The following is a 17,384-nucleotide window of genomic DNA, read 5'->3' on the forward strand; positions in this document are numbered from 1 at the left end:
TCATCCCAAGCCGCCCAGACGCCCCTTTAACTCCCAAGCTCGAGAGTTCAGGTGCCCAGCCCCTCTAAATATTTGCATTTGGAAAAAGCGGCCGTAAAGGATCTTCGTCATAGCCAGAAGAAAAAATCATTGGATCCCCCACTCCCATCATAACGTTCGGATCCCGACGTGAAGACGAGAAGGCTTGGGGCTTGATTCCGTAGTCAGAGCCCAGGATGCCCGAGTTCATCACGTCTGCGTCCATGAAACCCTGGCTCGCCATCCAGAGCTGCGGCTGGTTGAAATCCATTGACATTGGTCGGCTGGCCCATTGGAAGCTGTTGGGATGCGTCGGCAAGGCGGGGGACTGCTGGGTAGTGGGGGGGAACCCGTCTGACGAGACTGCCGAGGGCGGCGAGACATCAAAGTCGGGGTAGCTGAGGCTGGCGGGCGACAGGCTGACGGTGCTGGCGGCGCAAAATGCGGCCCTGCGGTAGTCGGTGTCGAGGTCGATATCCGAGTGCTCGCCGTCTGACGCGGCTGCGGAACTGGCGCACTCCGTCTGGTTGTAGATGCTGTTTGCATCGTTCCCTTGCCTGCTGCTGCTCTTGCCCTGCGAGGGGAACCCCGTCGGTGATGATGTTGCCGCCGCGTGCTCCTGCAACTGCCTAGCCAAGTCGGCCATCCCTGCCTCGTCCTCGGGAAATATCGAATGGACGGGGAGATCCAGATCGCAGTTTGGTCGCAAGCAGCCGAGCTTGGCGGCGACATTGTGAACGATCGGCTGGCCGCGGTCGTTCAATTCTGGCTCCCCAAGATCCCACCGTTCTCCGTTCCGCACCATCGAGTAGAGTTTTTGTACCGTGGCGACGAGGACAAACTGCGTGTTTTCCAGTACCTCAGCGTACCCTGGCGGTAGTTGTTTGTACTCGGTCTTCTTTCGAGTCCCGGCGGTGCAAATTAACCCGTCGTCCTTACACCTCTTGCAGGGAAATTCTCCATCGCACTGCGGCCTGTGTCAGTCGAAACGCTCGCTGACAGAGAAGTGGGAAGGCCTCGGCTGTGGGTACCTTTGTCTTCTTCATGCGGCACCTCTCGCAAGCCTTCCATACTCGCTTATGCCGCCCATCGCTACTATGTTGCGAGTGGCTGTCCCGCGTCGGTGATGGAGGATGGGCATGTGTGGTCGTTCGCTTCACGGTCCGGTGCACCGTCTTGATAGACTTCGAGGCAGCATGAGGCCGCTTCAGGCCTTGGGGCTTGACGAGCTCCTCATTAGGTGGTGTGGGTAAACTGTCCATCGCAGCGACTGAAATAGCTGTGATGTATGCTCAGGGCTTTATGAACCGGCCGGTCCAGTAAACAAGATGTAAACTGAGTGTCACCAATGCCGAGGGGCCAGCACCATGTATAAGTCGGCGAGATGCCAAGAGAAAGCAAGAACGAGACCAAGGGGTTACTTGAGGGGCTCCGTTTTACATGAGCAAAAGGGTGAGTGCATAATAAGCAGCAGCAGATGAGGGAATGGGCGATTAATAATACCGGAGGAGGGCTGGAGGAATAAACGGCCCATAGCCTCAGTCGACATGACGACAAGGGACATGGGGGAATGTGGAAGGAGTGGAGGAAACATGATAGCGAGGGATATGCAGCAGGGTCTGCTGCCCGCCCGTCCTCGGCAGTGCTACAGCACCGTCATGAATCAAAGGCTCGGGGTTGGGCAGTATCAATGGTCGGCTTGTTCGTTATGTCCGAGAGCGCGCTCATCTCGCGACGGGGTTTGCTGACAGAAAGTACAAAGCCAGTGGAGTCGGGTCCCGGCCTGTACACTACAACCCTGAACTTTTCTTGAAAAGGGCCCTCCTCTCAATCACCTTTTTTGCGGGCCCGTTGGGAGAAGTTGACGTCCATATGATTATGAATGACTTGATATGATGCAGCTTCTGGCAACTCGAGAACCTCGAGAGGACCCACTGGAGGCAGACCGCTTGGTCGATCCAGCTCGGAGCTGCAACCCTGATATTGCGCGACCTTCAGGACGCCGCAGGAACCAAAAACGTCTTATTGAGGAAGGAAACGGACCACGGCGATGAGAAGAGGACCCCACTTGTCCTCCAAGCACTGCCAAGCTCTAAACAAGATCATGACTTCTCAGGCCACTTCGTTTTGATGTCGGTTCCGCCTCGACTGTTGACCTCTGACGGCTGCATCCAGGCCGACGAACACTAGATGGGCTCTGAAGCCGTCGAATCGGCCCAGTGCCCTTAGTGAGCCCATCGGCTCTTCGTTGTCGAACTGAAAGACGAAGATCGCGTATTTCAGTGTTGCTAATGTTAGCCTCCCCTTCGCGTGGAAGATGTAAGGAGCGGGGTTGGGGGCTGAAACGGTACGGTGAGGGTACTTTGAGGTACATCGGCGTTTTGGCGTGCTAGATGCCGACGGCCTGGGTAAGGTCAGCTCTGGCCTGACACTCATTGTTGTCCAACCATCGCGCTCGTCAACGAGACACCGCCTCTTTCTGCAAACCATCAACTGCTGTGGACGACAGCTGCTTCTCATTTGACTCGTTGACTTGCCCGATCGGGTGCGGTTCCAGTCTGGGACCATGGTCATGCAGCTTTCTTCGCCCCCGATTGCGAGTTCAGGCCATTTGCCTATGAGATCGGCGAGCCGAAATTGGTGCGAGCTCGAGTATGGAGAGAAGTCGCTTCTAGGTTGTCGATTCCGTGATTTTTGGGCTTGCCGAAACCCGTTTGTGAGAGACGGAAAAAGAAGGGGTTTTTGGGCGGGGGGGGGGGGGGGGGGGGGGGGGGTTGGACAACCTGAAAGCGCTGTTATCTTACGACGTGTATTGCTTAGTAGAAGATGTTAAGATTCATCCAACATCAATTGAAAGAAGGCTTGTGCCATGTGCACACCGCTTGTATTTGATTTCGCTTCGCCCCGGCGTCCAATATGTTTCGCAAGCCAACTAAGAACAGAGCTTGCCTGATGCACTCAATTGAGAGGGTCCCATCTCCCTCAATAATCAAACCGCTAGGGAGATCAGTGAGTGCACTCTCTTCTCCCAGCACCATCAGCTACTCGTCGGGTCTTTGAAACCGCCGAAAGCCGCCTCGGGGACTGTACTTGGAGCCAGACCCTGGTTTCGGACCCGACCTTACGTTGTCTCTGCTTTTGTCCTATGACGATGAAACAAGTGTCAGAACCACAAGCAATGATCCATCACAAGGGCAGGCGGAGCGAGCCGATTACAGATCGCCGTATACTGTCCTGTCTTTGAGATCCTTGGTCAACGTGTCGAGTCCGTGGGTCCGTCGAAAGTCTCTGTGACGGCTCGTCCCGTTTGCTCTGCTACAGAATGTTACTTTATATTATCCACAAGGCGCCTCATGCACAGCAAGCCGCGGATGCTTGGCATCTTCCCGCCTTCTAGAAGTTTTCTCGGACACGACTGTTCCCAACAGGGCAAGAAAGGTGTGGGGATAGCTTCACTCTGGATCCGCGGTGAGCGATATGCAGCTTTGTTGCCGCCGCCGTTCCCGTTCGGGCGTCAGCGCGCAAATTGCTTTGGGGTTGCAGCGTCACCAAAATCGGGCTCATCCTCCATGCACCATACCATATCGTACATGAAGCGCTCTGCTCGAACCCTCAAACTGGGATGCGATGTCGAGAGAGACCTTGATTTTTGTATTGCCTGTGAGGGAGCGCTCGGACAAACGAATCTGTAGAATTGGGCGATGCCGCCGCAAAGCTCCGTAGTTGACGGGTGCCATGCGCTCTTCACATGTGCCGAGTGGGCAACAGATTGTCAAGGCCGGAGGACCCAGATAATGTAATAAGAAAATTTTGACGCTGGATCGTCCACGGTGTCGGATTGATGCCGAACAGCGAGGGCCCAACTGCGAGTGGATCTTTTGGGTTTGAAGTGAACTCGAGATCGGCGATATCCGGGTTGCGCGCGGCAAATGGCAGGTGGAGTAAATCTTCGTCCCGCTAGCAGCGAGAGAGCGCATACATACGGAGTACTTGTACTTGTACATACATCTGCTGATCATCCCGGACATGGCTGGGATATGATATGGGCTAGAGAAGTGTCTTGATGTCAAACAAGCAGCGAAGAAATGCGAATCGAGTGCCCATATCGTGAAGTTTCCTCTCCTTTATTTTCAGGGAGAGAAGAAGTGAGGTCCAAGTTCCCCTTATCAGCCATTCTGTGGCGTCATTGGTGGTTCTCTCTAACAGCATCTGCCAAGTCTCGACCTTTTGAGACGTCGGCTGCATGGCAGTGGGTGGCTGACAAGGCTGTGGCTCGGAATCCCTCCTTTCCGCGCTACACGCACCATTTTGCATCACTCAACTGTTCCACCCACTCATCATCCACATACCCATGAGGGGCGGTTTCAAGGACCCTCGGTCCAACTCACCATCTCTTGGTTAGAATTGCGTAGTCGTGTTTTTACAGAGAAACCGCAAGATGACCTTGCCGTCCTCACTTGTCTGCGGCCACAGCATCCTCTCGATTTGTTGGCACAACCGGTCAGGCATATCGCGCTCTCAGTTCTCGACATGACTGTTTACTCTGGATCATGCGCAGAATGCAGTTGCCTAGCCTACCTGACACCTTCAGCCCCAAGTAAGGCTGTGCGCCTGAGCAACGCGGCCGTTGGGTGAAGCCGCAACGTCCTCTGGGGCGCTTGCCAAGCTCTGTTGGTTCGGATGGGGGCACCTCTGCATGGAGAAGCTGAACAGAGATTCAGCCTCGGCGGCCTGAGAGGGTCAGAAAAGGGCCTTGCTCGTTCATGAAGCGAACTACTATATAAGGACGCAATGGGTATGAACAAACTGACTCTGAGATTTTGACATTGACATCTTGATATCTCTTATTTACCCTCGTCATCACCGACCTAAAGTGTGCTTCGAAATGCACATCACGCTTCAAAGCCTTAAGCTCGATCAGGATGCCATGTCGCAGAGAATCTCAGCCATCATCTTATCCCTATGGCACAATCTCTGGCACTACACTTCTTACCGCAGCACTCATCCACTAGATTTAATTTCAACCACCGATTCAGCACGCGACTCGACCTCTCCTACAGAGAAACAGTACTCCCCGTCAATCAACGGCAAGATCGAGAGGCTATTAAAAGCAGGTCCCAATCTCCAGAAGACCAAAGACAAGGACGGCTACGTCTACGTCCTGGTCGGCAACCACAACGGAATACCAATCGTCAAAGTCGGCCACACCACGGCGGCAGATGCCCGCCCGAAAAAACAGCAGCTGACCTGCCGCGTCCTCCAATTCCAGCCACAGATCGACGTCTTTCCGGTCCGCTCGTACTACAAGCTCGTCGAAAAGCTCGTGCACGAGGAGCTCCACGACCACTGCCAGCTTGTTTTCTGCTCGTGCAGAACTCGTCACCGCCAGGTCTTTGCCGTGGACCCCGAGGTCGTCCGCGGCGTCATCCGACGCTGGATCCGCTTCTGCGAGAAAGAGCCCTGGCGCTTCGCCGCCGATCCCGCGACCGGCTGCCGCGGCATCGGCACGCTCAAGAAGTACTGGCGAAACCGTCTCGATCACCGGCGCGACCGGATCTACGTCCACTCCCGCCAAGGACCCACCGACAACATCGAGGGGCGGCTAGCGCTGTGGGATGGCTTTGTCAACCACGGATTCGGAGAGACGCTGCGCGAGTATACCCCCCTAGTGCTCCTCAGCCTTGCACTCGTGTCGTTTTGCGCCTTCAGTTTCTGGGCGGACCAGGTATCCGTGGCGCTGAAGGTGCTGCCGCGTCTGATTGTGGTGTCTTTGTACGCCGGATGGCGAGGCTATGACGGGTTGCGGGACTGCCTTATTGATTCACTGCCTCTTTCGCTCATCTTGTCTTATGCCTTCTGTGTGTGGTAGGGCCACTTCTTCGCCACTTTCACAGTGGTGTTGGTCCTAGCCAGGGTCGGTTTGTGCCGAGGAGTTGTATGCGAGTTGGTAACGGCTGATCATCGGTATTTTCAGGGAGCGGTTGAGAGGACCATAATGCGGAGGCAGCCTTGCTGGCGGCGGGACATGTTCTGGTGACGGCGTTATGAGCGACAAAAAATCGGAGTGGAGCTCAAGCAGCGCGTTCAGGTAAGTCTAACTGTTTTTTTTCAAATTGGGCAGCTGCCAAGTGGCAGTTAGCGGCTACTGTTTCGATAGTGGTCATCGTTCTCTAGACAGCATTGTTGGCACGGCAGCAGAGTCAGTGTCATCATTACACAGGTCGCAACAATTTGGCGCAGGGAGAGCAGAGCGGCTCTGAGAAAGGAGTGACCCTGGGATTGACTAGCTCATACGATTGATATCAAGTAAACGCCGTCAGATATTTAGCCAAGCAAAGCACTATCTCAAATATACAGCATAGATACCATGGATAACAGCGAAGACAAACATCACGATATATTTCTTGCTCCCTTGATCTAGGGTTCAACAATTCTCAACTCCGTCAAGCCCAACTCCCATATCTTCCCCTATAGCTACAGTAGCTACCTGACCCAACGCAAGCAAGCAACACGCCTATTAGTAGACCCCTCTCCCAAACACAACATTACCTTTTGATCTCCTGGAACTTTGATCTCTACCTCCTCAATACCAATCGATTGATACCACTTGATGTTGCGCGATCTTGTGCGGGAATATGCGTATATTATTGCTTTGCTTGGCCCGAGATGCTCTTTGAGCCAGTTTCTGTATCAAGGCCACCCTGGAAGATGTCTGTGCGGGATGGAGTGTCAATCTCAGCCATAAATGCCGTATTGGTATCTACGGGATTTGACTGTCTGGACCACTTTGGATGGCCCAGTCACTGCTTGTTGTGGTTTTCAGATGACCATCGTTGGACGGGCGGCTTCCTGAGGTACAGACAACTAACCTTGTCTACTCGAGGGTATAGCGCCTAATGAAGATCCTGTTTCTGAAGACGCGGACGCAAGCCCTGCACACAAAAGCCGAAGGACTGCTGCAGCAGTTAACTCAGCCAAATGGTCACTTTGACCCGGCCGGTCCATATTCCTCCATTTTCGGAGTGGCGAACCAGGAGCCACAGGACAAGCCTGACTGCCGTGTTCTGATGTAGGTTTGCTGACCGCAGCCTGACCTTCAAGGGCTCCTTTCGCCATGGGACCGCTGATCCCCCGGCTCGCCGATATCCATCCGGTCGTGGTTCGACCGCTCTCTTGCGGATCCAGACCTCGACCTCGACCTCGACCTGGATCTGGGCACTGAACGGACGGAGCCGCTATCGTCGTCATGGCCGTGCCCGTTTGCATCGTCTCCGTTTTGCATCGCATCCTCGTCCTCCTCTTCGAGCAGGTCCTCAAGCGTGCCCAGCGGGCTGACCCGCGGTTCCAGAATGTCCAGATCCTCCAAGATGTCCCGTCTCCTCATCTTCCACAGACTCGTCGAGCAGACGCGGTCTTTGGTGAGCAGATCGTCGACAAACTCATCCATGTACGTCAGACTGGTGCCGTTCTTCCCCTTCCTGCGCAGCTTCCGGCGGTCTTCCAGGAACGGCTCCAGCTTGGTGTATACGTCCTTGTCCGGGCGGGTGAGGCGGATGTAGAAGACGGCCAGCGCGCGCAGGTACTTGAACTTGTCGCCGCCGTGGTGCAGGTACTCATCGAGGACGTCGTCGCCGGGCGCGAGCTGCAGGAGCTTGAAGGCGAGGCAGAGGAAAGGCGTCGGCTTCTGCACGGTGCCCGTGACGCCGCCGATGAAGTCGACGTGCTCGACGACACGGTCGACAATGTCGGCCTCGTTGATGCCGAAGCACTGCTCCTTGTAGAAGTAGCTGTCGACGATGCGCTCGCGCACCGCCTTCTCCATGATGGTCGCCGGGTTCAACCCGTTCGGGGCGAGCGGGCCCGAAGTGCCGCGCTCATCGAGGAAGCGCCGCTCATCGGCGCGGTGAAACGCCGGTTTGTTCATGACTGTTAAGTCGCGGTATGCTGACCTGATTTAGTCAGGTGGAGTTTTGCGGATTGGAATGTCGACTTCGACTTGTCGAAGTTGAAAAGTCGCCCCACTTAATCCGTACTTAGCTTTGGGTATTCAAGTTTCTGGCGGGTGGATAAGCGACAGTTGCCCTGCCAATAATTCCTTTGTTTGGACTGCAAGGGGCGAAGTCCGATGCGTCAGGTGATGGTGTCGGGATACCGAACGTCGGTGTGGGTGCGTGTCATGGGCTTCTTTCAATTTTCCCATGTTAAGTACTTGTCCTGTCCGGAGGACAATTTTGTACATCCCAGAATTCGGTACCTCAATTGAAGTCGTGGACCAAAGTTATTGATTGATCGACTCCGTCTGAAAGCGACCCTAGTTCAAGAAGAATGCTCCTGACCTCGGGCCAGGTGTCGGTTGCCGTCTCGTCCAGCATTGGTATGCAATCTGCCGTTTGCTTTCCGCTGCGATTCAAGCATGGCCGTGTGACAGTGCGCCACAGAGCAGAAGGAATACTGACATGGCATCCTCATCATAGTCCTCCTCTGCACGGCTGCACTGTTCCTGAGTGGCTATGTCATCCAACAACGCACCCTACGGGACCTGCGCGAGGCCATCAAGCCGACACCGCGGCCGTCACCCAGAATGTATCTTCCAGACCGGTTCAAGCAAGCGACGACGGAACTGGAAGACGGCACCATCATAGTCTTGCACCACGGCGGTGGGGGTGAGAAAGTGCAGAGAGAAGAACCGGTTATCCAAGTCAAGCCCACGACGGCAGACGATAATCCAAACGAAGAACCACTTTCCAATGACCAACGGCCCAGTCACGAGGACAAAGGCGATCACGACACGGACGGCTCTAGTGTCCGGCAGCAACTGACCACTGAGACGAAAGGCGGAAGCAAGAGCAAGAGTAAAGCCAGCAAGAATGGGAAGGGCTCGGAATCCCCTCAACAACCAATGAGCAGAGCGGAGCGGCGGAGACGCATCAAAGAGGAGATTATGCGCTCGTCTCAAGGCCAAGAGCGCGGATACTACCAGCGACGGCTGGGTTGAGAGAAAGCCGGACTCACGATGGCATGGGTTATGATGGGTTGTGCGGGACATGGTTTGGATGGTATCTCGCTTTCATGTCAATGTGGTAGACTGTGGACTTACGTTTTGGATAGGACGGGAGTTTTGGCGTTTCAGGCTAAGGTGGTTGCGGGCTTGAGGAGCGGCATGTCGGGGTGTGAATCTGGTCAATGAGCACATGCGGTCATGAGGGTTATTACATAGGAGCAGGGTGTGTTTCAGTTATCACAAGGATTAGTCAAGCGCGCAGTTCAGTTAGTTATGACTTGGAGTTCAGGATCTCCACCAACCCGTTTCTCTCAAGTTTGATATATCCTGCAGCAGCTCACATTTCTTGACCATTACGGCCTAGGATTGACCTTTGCGGCCTTCCACATGGAACCTTCCTGCGTTGACCTTCTCGACAAAGGCAAAGACAGTCCACCAAAAAGCCAGGACGGTCGTCGAGCGGCACTGGGGCTGCTTCCCGGTTGCTCCTCTCGATCTTCGTCATCCCGGGAGTGAGGATTCAGGTAGAGGATGTGGTCAGGGAGCAGCCCTTCCTTGAGTGACTTTCCGCGTGGATCCATGACCTGGCCTCGGATTAGAGATCTCGTGCAGCACGACTTGAAAAGAGACATGTCCACTCACCTTGCATAGAATACATCGCTCACCGAATTTGCCCACAGTATTCGTGCATTTGACGGCGGACTCATGGCATCAAGAACGGCCGTCAGCAGAAGATCAAAGAACTGATTTGCTCTGGTCCACGTACATAAAAACTGGCGCAGTAGCACACGTCACGGTCCATGATGAGAAGATGCATAGACAGGGTACCACGGGGTAATCCTCAACTAGCTCTAGCTGGTTTAAATTATTGGAGTTCGCGATGGAATAAAAATAAACACGAGATGAAAACAGAGCGAAGAGATCAAAACACCCAGACATCCATCCCAAGGGATGCGTCCGATAAAATAATGTATCAGAGCCACTTACACGCCCTGGCGTAGGTCGAGGACCCAACTTGGTTGACCTCATCGACGTACGCTTACGCGATGTGTGCCGACTCGGAGGCTCATGAACTGCACCATTTTGCCCCTCCCATTCCATGTCATGAACCTTCGGACGGAGGAAAACAGGGACAACCTGGCTCCGACAGAGATAGCCGACAACAACCATAGCTTTGTCATCCCATGCCAGGCTAATGTAGGTTTCATGCGGCTCCCATGGGTTTGTTGTTCCATGCTCGGCAGTGCAGACCAGACCAGACCGGCTGAAGGAACGATGAGAAAAGACGTCAGCTATCTGAATTTCGGATGGACAGGAAGCTTGAACAGTCTGTAACCCCCCTGATTCCACTCGCTGCGCCTTCATCTTTCTCTCCTTGCTTCACCGTCAATGACCACTTGAGAAAAGTCACCCTGAGCTTCACCTTGAACCTTCCACGGCATTCTCTGGAGGTGTGTCGGGGTCCTTGACTCCGTGGATGCCGGTGTATGCCGGCGTCAACGGCTGCAAGCCCATGTCTCAACTTCCCCGCCTTACTAGCTGCATGCGTCCAGGCGTGCATCCCTTGGACGCGGCGGGCTCCAATCTGTTGTTATCACCATCTGCGGGTGAGGCTTGAGAGGTGACAGTAACTGTGTAAGCTTCCAGGTTCGCAGCAAGGATCGTGTCTCGGGGGAAAGACCGTTGGCTTGGCGATCGATCGGGGCTGTCCATGGGATGCAACTTCAGTAATGCGCAAACGTGACAGGTCAGAATTACGCGGTCTGCCACGGAAGCGCGATGTCGATTCAGTGCTGCATCATCCTAGGACGCAGATCGACACGGCCTAGACCATAGATAGCAGGCAAAGTAGAGATAAGGGCGAACAATCAACAGATCACCGCTGACTGCGTGGTGACGGGACTCGTGCAGCCTCGGATCCATGGAGAGTTTGACAATGCACATCCAATTCAAGGTACCTGGAAATGCAGAGGGAAGTCGAGATTAGGTCGAGATTCTGCGTAGGCAAACTGGCACGTCACTCTACGCGCCATCAGCTGGGTTGACGAGTTCTCAATCTGAGTGTCTCACTCGCACAACATCAAGAACAGCATTGTGATGCCCCGCGTGGGGTCAGGAGCTGGGCTGAGGTAGGAGGTACGGGAAAGATTGCCAGTATGACTGGCGATGGCGTTCTAGACCACCCAAAGAGGCTAGGTGCATATCCTCTTTAACGTGCGGGTTCCGAGAGCTGATTCTCGGATTCGATGTCTGGTTATGGCCTCAAGCAGGGATGACATACCAGGCAGAGCCCGTAGTAATGTACCAGCCACAGCGGGCATTCGCAAAGCCTTAGTGCCGTATAATGAGTACACCGCGTCCTGTTCATATATCATCTATGCATTGCCCGAAACCAACACCTATTTATTGCTCCTTAAAGAACTTGCTGTCCTTGCAGACGTACAGATCAACGTACTCGTCCACGCCCATGGCCTCAAGCTTCTTGGCGTCCAGACCGAGGTCAACAAGCCCCTGCACCTTCTCGGCGCTGAAATGGGGCTCCAAGTGGCGCTTGTACTTAGCCAGAATATGCGGCTTGGCCTCCTCACGGCGCAAGCGGTGGCCAAGCGGGGCCTCAACGACCACCTCGGGCAGCACCGTGCCGTCGTTCAGCTCGACCGTCAAACCGTTGCTGATGGTACGGAGTGCCGGGTCATGGTAGTCGGCCGTGAACTGCGGGTCCTCGACGCACTTGATCTTCTTGCGGAGCGACTCGACCAGTGGCGAGGTGGCGGCCTCGGAGCCGTCGGGATAGTCCCCGGCGGTGAGGCGACCATAGACGAGCATGACGGAGCACATGTACTGGATGCAGTGGTCGCGGTCTGCGAAGTTGTCCATGGGCTTGAACTGCTTGTCAATGATGCGGATGCAGGCCTCATGCGTTCGGCAAGTGACGGCCTTGATGTCGGCGGCAGACTTGCCCATGGCCTTCAGTTGAGCATAGATCTTCTCCGACGCCTCGACGGCGGTCTGCGAGTGGAACTCAGCTGCACACGGCAAGTCAGCGGGAGACATCTAGAGTAACAAGGAAACCTGTGAACACCTACCAGGATAAGACACCTTGAAGAGCACGTTCTCCATGACATAGCTGCCATAGCCCCGCTGGAACTCAAACTTCTTGCCCTTGAACAGGACATCGTAGAAGCCCCAAGTAGGAGCCGAGAGAACAGAGGGGATACCGGTCTCGCCTTTGAGAACCTTGAGGGCCAGGTTGACAGCGCGCTGGCAGGCATCACCAGCAGCCCACGACTTGCGAGACATGGTGTTGGGCGTGTGGCGGTAGGTGCGCAAGCTCTGGCCGTCCACCCAAGCGTGGGTGATGGCATCGGCCGTCTGCTTCTCGCTGAGGCCGAGCATCTTGCTGACCACGGCGGTGCTGGCAACCTTGACGAGAACGACGTGGTCAAGACCGACCTTGTTGTACGAATTCAGCAGGGCTAGGCAACCCTGGATCTCGTGGGCCTTAATCATGGCCTCGAGCACATCGCGGACCGTGAAAATCTTGCCGCCGGCAACCTTGTGCTGGCCCGCCTTGTTTGTCCGCGACACCCAATCGGCCACGGCAAGGATGGCGCCCAGATTGTCGCTGGGGTGACCCCACTCAGCAGCGAGCCAGCAGTCATTGTAGTCGAGCCACCGGATCATGGCGCCAATGTTGAAGGCGCCGTTGACGGGGTCGAGTTGAAACTCGGTGCCGGGAACCTTGGTGCCCGAAGGAACCGTGGTGCCGGGGACGATGGGCCCGAGGAGCTTGGTGCACTCCTTGAACCGCAGAGCCTCGAGGCCGCAGCCCAGCGTGTCGAGAAACACCCATCTCGCTGTGTCAAACTGTGTGGAGGCAGCATGGTCAGCCTGCTAGCTGCGGGGGACGGATTGTGCTGGGAGTTCCCCACTCACGGCCAGTTCCGAATCAATCTTCTGGTTGTGCACGTAGCTCGCAATGTCGAGAATCTCCTGGTCGTAGCCCTTGCCCGCCGACGGCGAGGGCGTCGCGGCGCTGGCAGACTGGAGCGAGGCCATGGTGGAGAAGCTGCTGCGCGGGGGTGTGGCAGCGCCCGAGACGTGGCCAGCGGCTTTCTTGAGAGCGCACAACGGCCGCAAAGCCGAGGGCGGGCAGCAGCGGTGGAGGCGCAGTGATCTGGTGGCCTGGCGTAACCCACGATTGACAGCAGACATGGTGCTTTTCCACCGTCCTTGGTGTCAATTGGGACAATACCAGTCTAGATCAGCGGGCTGCAGTCGTCGAACGGATGTTTATCGAAAAGAGAGTCCTCCTCTTGTGAGAAAATGGGCTTTCTTCAATGGGGGCTTGGGCCGCGGGACTGGTTGGTGCTTTTGCCGTGGAATGCCGAAGCTCCCCCACATTTTGACCCCTGGAACCAGGTCTCCAAAACCCCAGGACAAGGCAGGACTCTCATTGGGTCTGAAAAGGCCAAGAATATGCAGGTATGAAAGTCAGGAAAGGTACCTGCCCTGAAGCGTCTGTACTCTGCTCTTCACTTTGGAAGAGTGCTTATGAGTAATACGGAATAGCAGGCGCGAAGTGCACATCTGTGTTACGAACGACTTTGTATGCGACCCAAAAATTGCAGGAGTTTGAGTTTGTGCTCGCTTGCAACAAGCAGATGTCACATACAGCGATCATCTGACGAGGTTCTGCACAGCCCATATCAAAGTTCATGATTGCATTATCCAGTGTTGTGCCCCTTAACTGCTAACTCCGCTCGGTTGATTCAGCTGGCAAAGAGACAGTTGCACACTTGACAACCTCAGATAACTGCTCCTTCAACCGATTCTAGCGTAGAAACCAGCAGTTGCCCTCCCTGCACTGCATTTTAGACTTTACTAGCTCGCTTGAAGATTTGGGTCTACGTGGCTTAGGGTTATGCTAGTATTATACGTGACAACAGCTTTGTCAGCGCCGACCTAAATCCGTTGCTAAACTCCGCCGTGTGAGAGCACCCCGTCGCCACCGCTTCGTCCACCGAGCTTCCGATTAGCTCAGAGCCGTAGCCTCCGCAGAATGATGAATAGAACCATCGCAGGGTTGTGAGCAATGCTCGTGGTTGCCCATATCAAACTTAGTTTGGTTGTTTGACTTTGGACGTGCTGGTTCCCCGTCGATCCCCCTGCAACTTTGCCGAGTGATCTACTTACCTACCTAGTGCTTTGGGCTGTGCTTTGAAGCGGACGTCATTGCAAGCGTATTAGCCCGATATATCACAAACCACGATCATTTTGTGCCATTATTTCACTCCCGGTGCGCCGCACACAACGTCGGCTTTCGACAAACATTCACCATGAGCGGCAGCCGGTTCCAACACCGACCGCTTTGGGAAGACGATGAGGCTCCTTCTGCTCATGAGTCGCATGATATCAACTTGGAACCCCACTGGGCCCGGTCGCATCGGGAAGACGATGAAGGCCCATCTACGCACGAGCGGCATGATTGGCATGCCTGGGTAGATGAGGACGAGGACGAGGACGATGATGAGGAGGAGGAGGCCGCCGAAGAAGGAGAGGACGAGGACGAGGAGGAGCAAGACGATGAGGACGAGGAAGAGCAGGATGATGCAGATGATGACGAAGATGATGACGAAGATGATGACGAAGATGACGAACCCAGAGGTGAGTCAAATAGCAAGTCAACAACCACACTATCGTCTGCATCTTATTGACAAAATATTTCAAACCGGTTAAGGCGACGGTCTTGAGTTTGAGGTTCTCATCGAGGAGATCTTAGACGCTGCCAGACAAGGAGATGACGCGCAAGGCGATGAGGGTCAAGGTGCCGCAGAGCCACAACGACGGGTTGTCAGAATTGGTGGCGGTATGCACCCCGAGCAGCCCTGTCCGTGAACATATATACTAAACAATTGCAGGCGGCCCGGGACGACCGTTTCTCACGCAGCGAGAGTTCTTGGCCCTGCTTCGGGGACAGTACCTCAACCCGACGATAGAGGAGGATGAGAGCGGCGACGGTCACCGCTTTTCTTGGAACATCCAGAGCCCAGGTGGCAACAAGCGGTTCCCCAAGATCCCGAGTGATGAAGGCAGAAAGTTGATGGAGTCGGGTGTATTTGGCACCTTTGACACGCGGACGCCCAACCGTAAGGCTCTCGCTCGCCGTCTTCTGGACCGGGAACTGGGCCTCAATGGCCCAACAGGTCATAAAGTCAACCAAGGCCTGATGGCTCAGGTAGGAAGACACGCCATCTCCCTCATTTACAGGTGGCGAGGAAGCTAAGCGGCTGCAGTCGATGATACCCTCAACCAAGCCAGAGATGGTTATCCACTATGACGATCCGGTCTGTTGCGGCCAGTTTTCGGACGATGGCAACTTCTTTTATGCGTGTGTCAAGGCAAGCGGAGCGAAGGATGACGGCGAAGCTAGTGACAATGTCCGCTGACAAGCCTGGCAGGACTTCAAGGTTCGTTTGTACGACACGTCAAGCCCATACAACTGGAAGCACTACAAGACGGCCAGCTACCCCTTCGGCCAATGGACCATGACCGATGCCGCCCTCAGCCCAGACAACAAATGGCTTGTCTTCTCCTCCCTCCAACCCCACGTGGGCATCGCAGCCACTGACCCCAACGATACGGGCGACCCCTACTCGCTCAACCTTTCAGAGGGTGCCCGTCCATTTTCTGGAGACTATGTCTTTGGCGGCTTTGCCATCTTCTCAGTCCGCTTCTCGGGCGACGGGCGGCACATCGTCGCGGGAACGGGCGCCAACTCGATTGTCGTGTACGACATTGAACGGCGCAAGGCGCTGCACCATGTAGTGGGACACACCGACGACGTGAATGCCGTCTGTTTCGCCGACAAGATGTCACCACACATTCTGTACTCGGGCTCGGACGACTGCACCATCAAGGTGTGGGATACACGCAGCATGGCTGATGGCCGGGAAGCAGGGGCTTTTGTTGGCCACACCGAGGGCTTGACCTACATCGACAGCAAGGGGGACGGAAGGTACATTCTCAGTAACGGCAAGGACCAGAGCATGAAGCTGTGGGACTTGAGGATGGCTATGTCCACGTCGCGGTTCCAGGAGCTCGATGCCACGGCTCCCACGAGGAATCGCGACTACGAATACGACTACCGGTGGCAGGAGTACGAGGACTACCAGTGGTTCCAGCACCCGCACGACAACTCGCTGGTGACGTTCCGCGGGCACAAGGTCCAGCGGACGTTGATCAGGTGCCACTTCTCGCCGCCCAACAGCACCGACTCCCGCTACGTCTACTCCGGCAGCTACGACGGGTTCGTCTATGTCTGGAACCTTGACGCCACGCTGGCGGCGAAGATCGATGTGAGAGCTGCCACAAGAGGGACCCCGATCCGGCCGAGAACGGACCGGCGGCACCGTCTGCACCATCGCAACGCCCATGGTTGGGAGGCCATGGTCCGCGATGTCGCATGGCATCCGAATGCACCCATGTTGGTTGGTATGTACCATGCTTCTTGCCGTTACTTTCTCAAAAAAGAGTTAAGCTGACACAACCCTAGCTTCGGCGTGGAGCGGTCCAGCCCAGGAAGCAGGGACGGCATCGCTGCATTCGTTCAATGAAGGCGACATGGACGAGGGCTGCCCGGCGATGGGCATTCCGGTCAACGAAGACCTGGTTCCATATCGGGACTCCTAGGAATATGCTGGGCGTCGGTAATGTGAGTATGCGGGAATTTTCGTGTTGAGTTCTATGCTCTGACCAAGTCACCAAGATTGTTCTTGTGTCCCAATGTCAATGTGATGTATATGTATATGTTTATGTTCATGTTCGGGACGGAGTCATTAGGGCTTGGAGAGTTGGATTTTTAGACGTTCATTTGGTACATTTCCCCCCAGGTTTTTAGAGACAAAGAACATACCAATCCAGAGCTGATCGTACTTATCCGTATTTGACTCTGTTTTCCTGAGGTTGCTGTTGAAGTAGTTGTGATCAACAGCTGGATCATCGGAAAGGTGAGACCCTAACCCGCAGCATGTCGATAGATATGATAAGCTGCGCCATGGTCTAACGCCTGGAGTTGGCTCCGCTGCTTCAGCCTTGCCGCAGTCCTTCAAAGGCGACACAACCCAGGAACTTCAATAATTTCCCCTTGGTGCAACCATTCTTCACCGAAGCATCGAACTGATTCACGCCCAGCTGCCGGATCACATCACCATTCCGCCGCGTTCTTCTCTCATCATTCTTGGGACTTGCCCATTTCTGGACATTGGCAGATTGCGTTCCACCGCGCCTCGAAGAGCGACCCGCAAACACCCTCGCATCATCACTCCGAGTCATCGTTGGGCCCGGTGCCTCAACAGTTTCCATC

General features: G+C 55.1%; 8 protein-coding genes across 8 annotated transcripts; 3 read left to right on the forward strand and 5 right to left on the reverse strand.

Annotated features, from left to right (window-relative positions):
• Window positions 1-64: 64 nt before the first annotated feature.
• N657DRAFT_679730 (uncharacterized protein) lies at window positions 65-1,280 on the reverse strand (the record flags this gene model as incomplete). Its single annotated transcript, XM_062796212.1, has 2 exons — window positions 65-985; window positions 1,050-1,280. The coding sequence occupies 2 exons, from the start codon at window positions 1,278-1,280 to the stop codon at window positions 65-67; spliced, it is 1,152 nt and encodes a 383-aa protein (XP_062648694.1).
• Window positions 1,281-1,980: 700 nt separating this feature from the next.
• N657DRAFT_339337 (uncharacterized protein) lies at window positions 1,981-2,772 on the reverse strand. Its single transcript, XM_062786893.1, has one exon. It carries the CDS (start codon window positions 2,590-2,592, stop codon window positions 2,131-2,133), a length of 462 nt encoding a protein of 153 aa, XP_062648695.1. The 5' UTR covers window positions 2,593-2,772; the 3' UTR covers window positions 1,981-2,130.
• A 2,131-nt stretch (window positions 2,773-4,903) lies between these two features.
• Window positions 4,904-5,887, forward strand: N657DRAFT_632860 (uncharacterized protein; the record flags this gene model as incomplete). The annotated part of the gene is made up of 1 exon (XM_062791172.1): window positions 4,904-5,887. One exon carries the CDS (start codon window positions 4,904-4,906, stop codon window positions 5,885-5,887), a length of 984 nt encoding a protein of 327 aa, XP_062648696.1.
• Window positions 5,888-6,892: 1,005 nt separating this feature from the next.
• Window positions 6,893-8,571, reverse strand: N657DRAFT_655099 (PRP38-domain-containing protein; the record flags this gene model as incomplete). Its single annotated transcript, XM_062794564.1, has 3 exons — window positions 6,893-6,950; window positions 7,224-7,909; window positions 8,548-8,571. The coding sequence occupies 3 exons, from the start codon at window positions 8,569-8,571 to the stop codon at window positions 6,893-6,895; spliced, it is 768 nt and encodes a 255-aa protein (XP_062648697.1).
• Window positions 8,572-8,599: 28 nt separating this feature from the next.
• N657DRAFT_632862 (uncharacterized protein) lies at window positions 8,600-9,013 on the forward strand (the record flags this gene model as incomplete). The annotated part of the gene is made up of 1 exon (XM_062791173.1): window positions 8,600-9,013. One exon carries the CDS (start codon window positions 8,600-8,602, stop codon window positions 9,011-9,013), a length of 414 nt encoding a protein of 137 aa, XP_062648698.1.
• A 367-nt stretch (window positions 9,014-9,380) lies between these two features.
• On the reverse strand, window positions 9,381-10,683 carry N657DRAFT_340072 (uncharacterized protein). Its single transcript, XM_062786897.1, has 2 exons — window positions 9,662-10,683; window positions 9,381-9,603 (listed from the first exon to the last, which is right to left on the reverse strand). The coding sequence occupies exon 1, from the start codon at window positions 10,382-10,384 to the stop codon at window positions 9,755-9,757; it is 630 nt and encodes a 209-aa protein (XP_062648699.1). The 5' UTR covers window positions 10,385-10,683; the 3' UTR covers window positions 9,381-9,603; window positions 9,662-9,754.
• A 739-nt stretch (window positions 10,684-11,422) lies between these two features.
• N657DRAFT_570940 (2-methylcitrate dehydratase) lies at window positions 11,423-13,234 on the reverse strand (the record flags this gene model as incomplete). The annotated part of the gene is made up of 3 exons (XM_062788776.1): window positions 11,423-12,045; window positions 12,106-12,886; window positions 12,956-13,234. 3 exons carry the CDS (start codon window positions 13,232-13,234, stop codon window positions 11,423-11,425), a joined length of 1,683 nt encoding a protein of 560 aa, XP_062648700.1.
• A 1,124-nt stretch (window positions 13,235-14,358) lies between these two features.
• On the forward strand, window positions 14,359-16,711 carry N657DRAFT_655101 (WD40 repeat-like protein; the record flags this gene model as incomplete). The annotated part of the gene is made up of 6 exons (XM_062794565.1): window positions 14,359-14,686; window positions 14,760-14,909; window positions 14,941-15,257; window positions 15,316-15,420; window positions 15,481-16,513; window positions 16,575-16,711. 6 exons carry the CDS (start codon window positions 14,359-14,361, stop codon window positions 16,709-16,711), a joined length of 2,070 nt encoding a protein of 689 aa, XP_062648701.1.
• Between the last annotated feature and the right edge of the window lie 673 nt (window positions 16,712-17,384).

This window comes from Parathielavia appendiculata, assembly GCF_033297405.1.
Source record: "Parathielavia appendiculata strain CBS 731.68 unplaced genomic scaffold N657scaffold_4, whole genome shotgun sequence".
NCBI classification, from domain to species: domain Eukaryota; kingdom Fungi; phylum Ascomycota; class Sordariomycetes; order Sordariales; family Chaetomiaceae; genus Parathielavia; species Parathielavia appendiculata.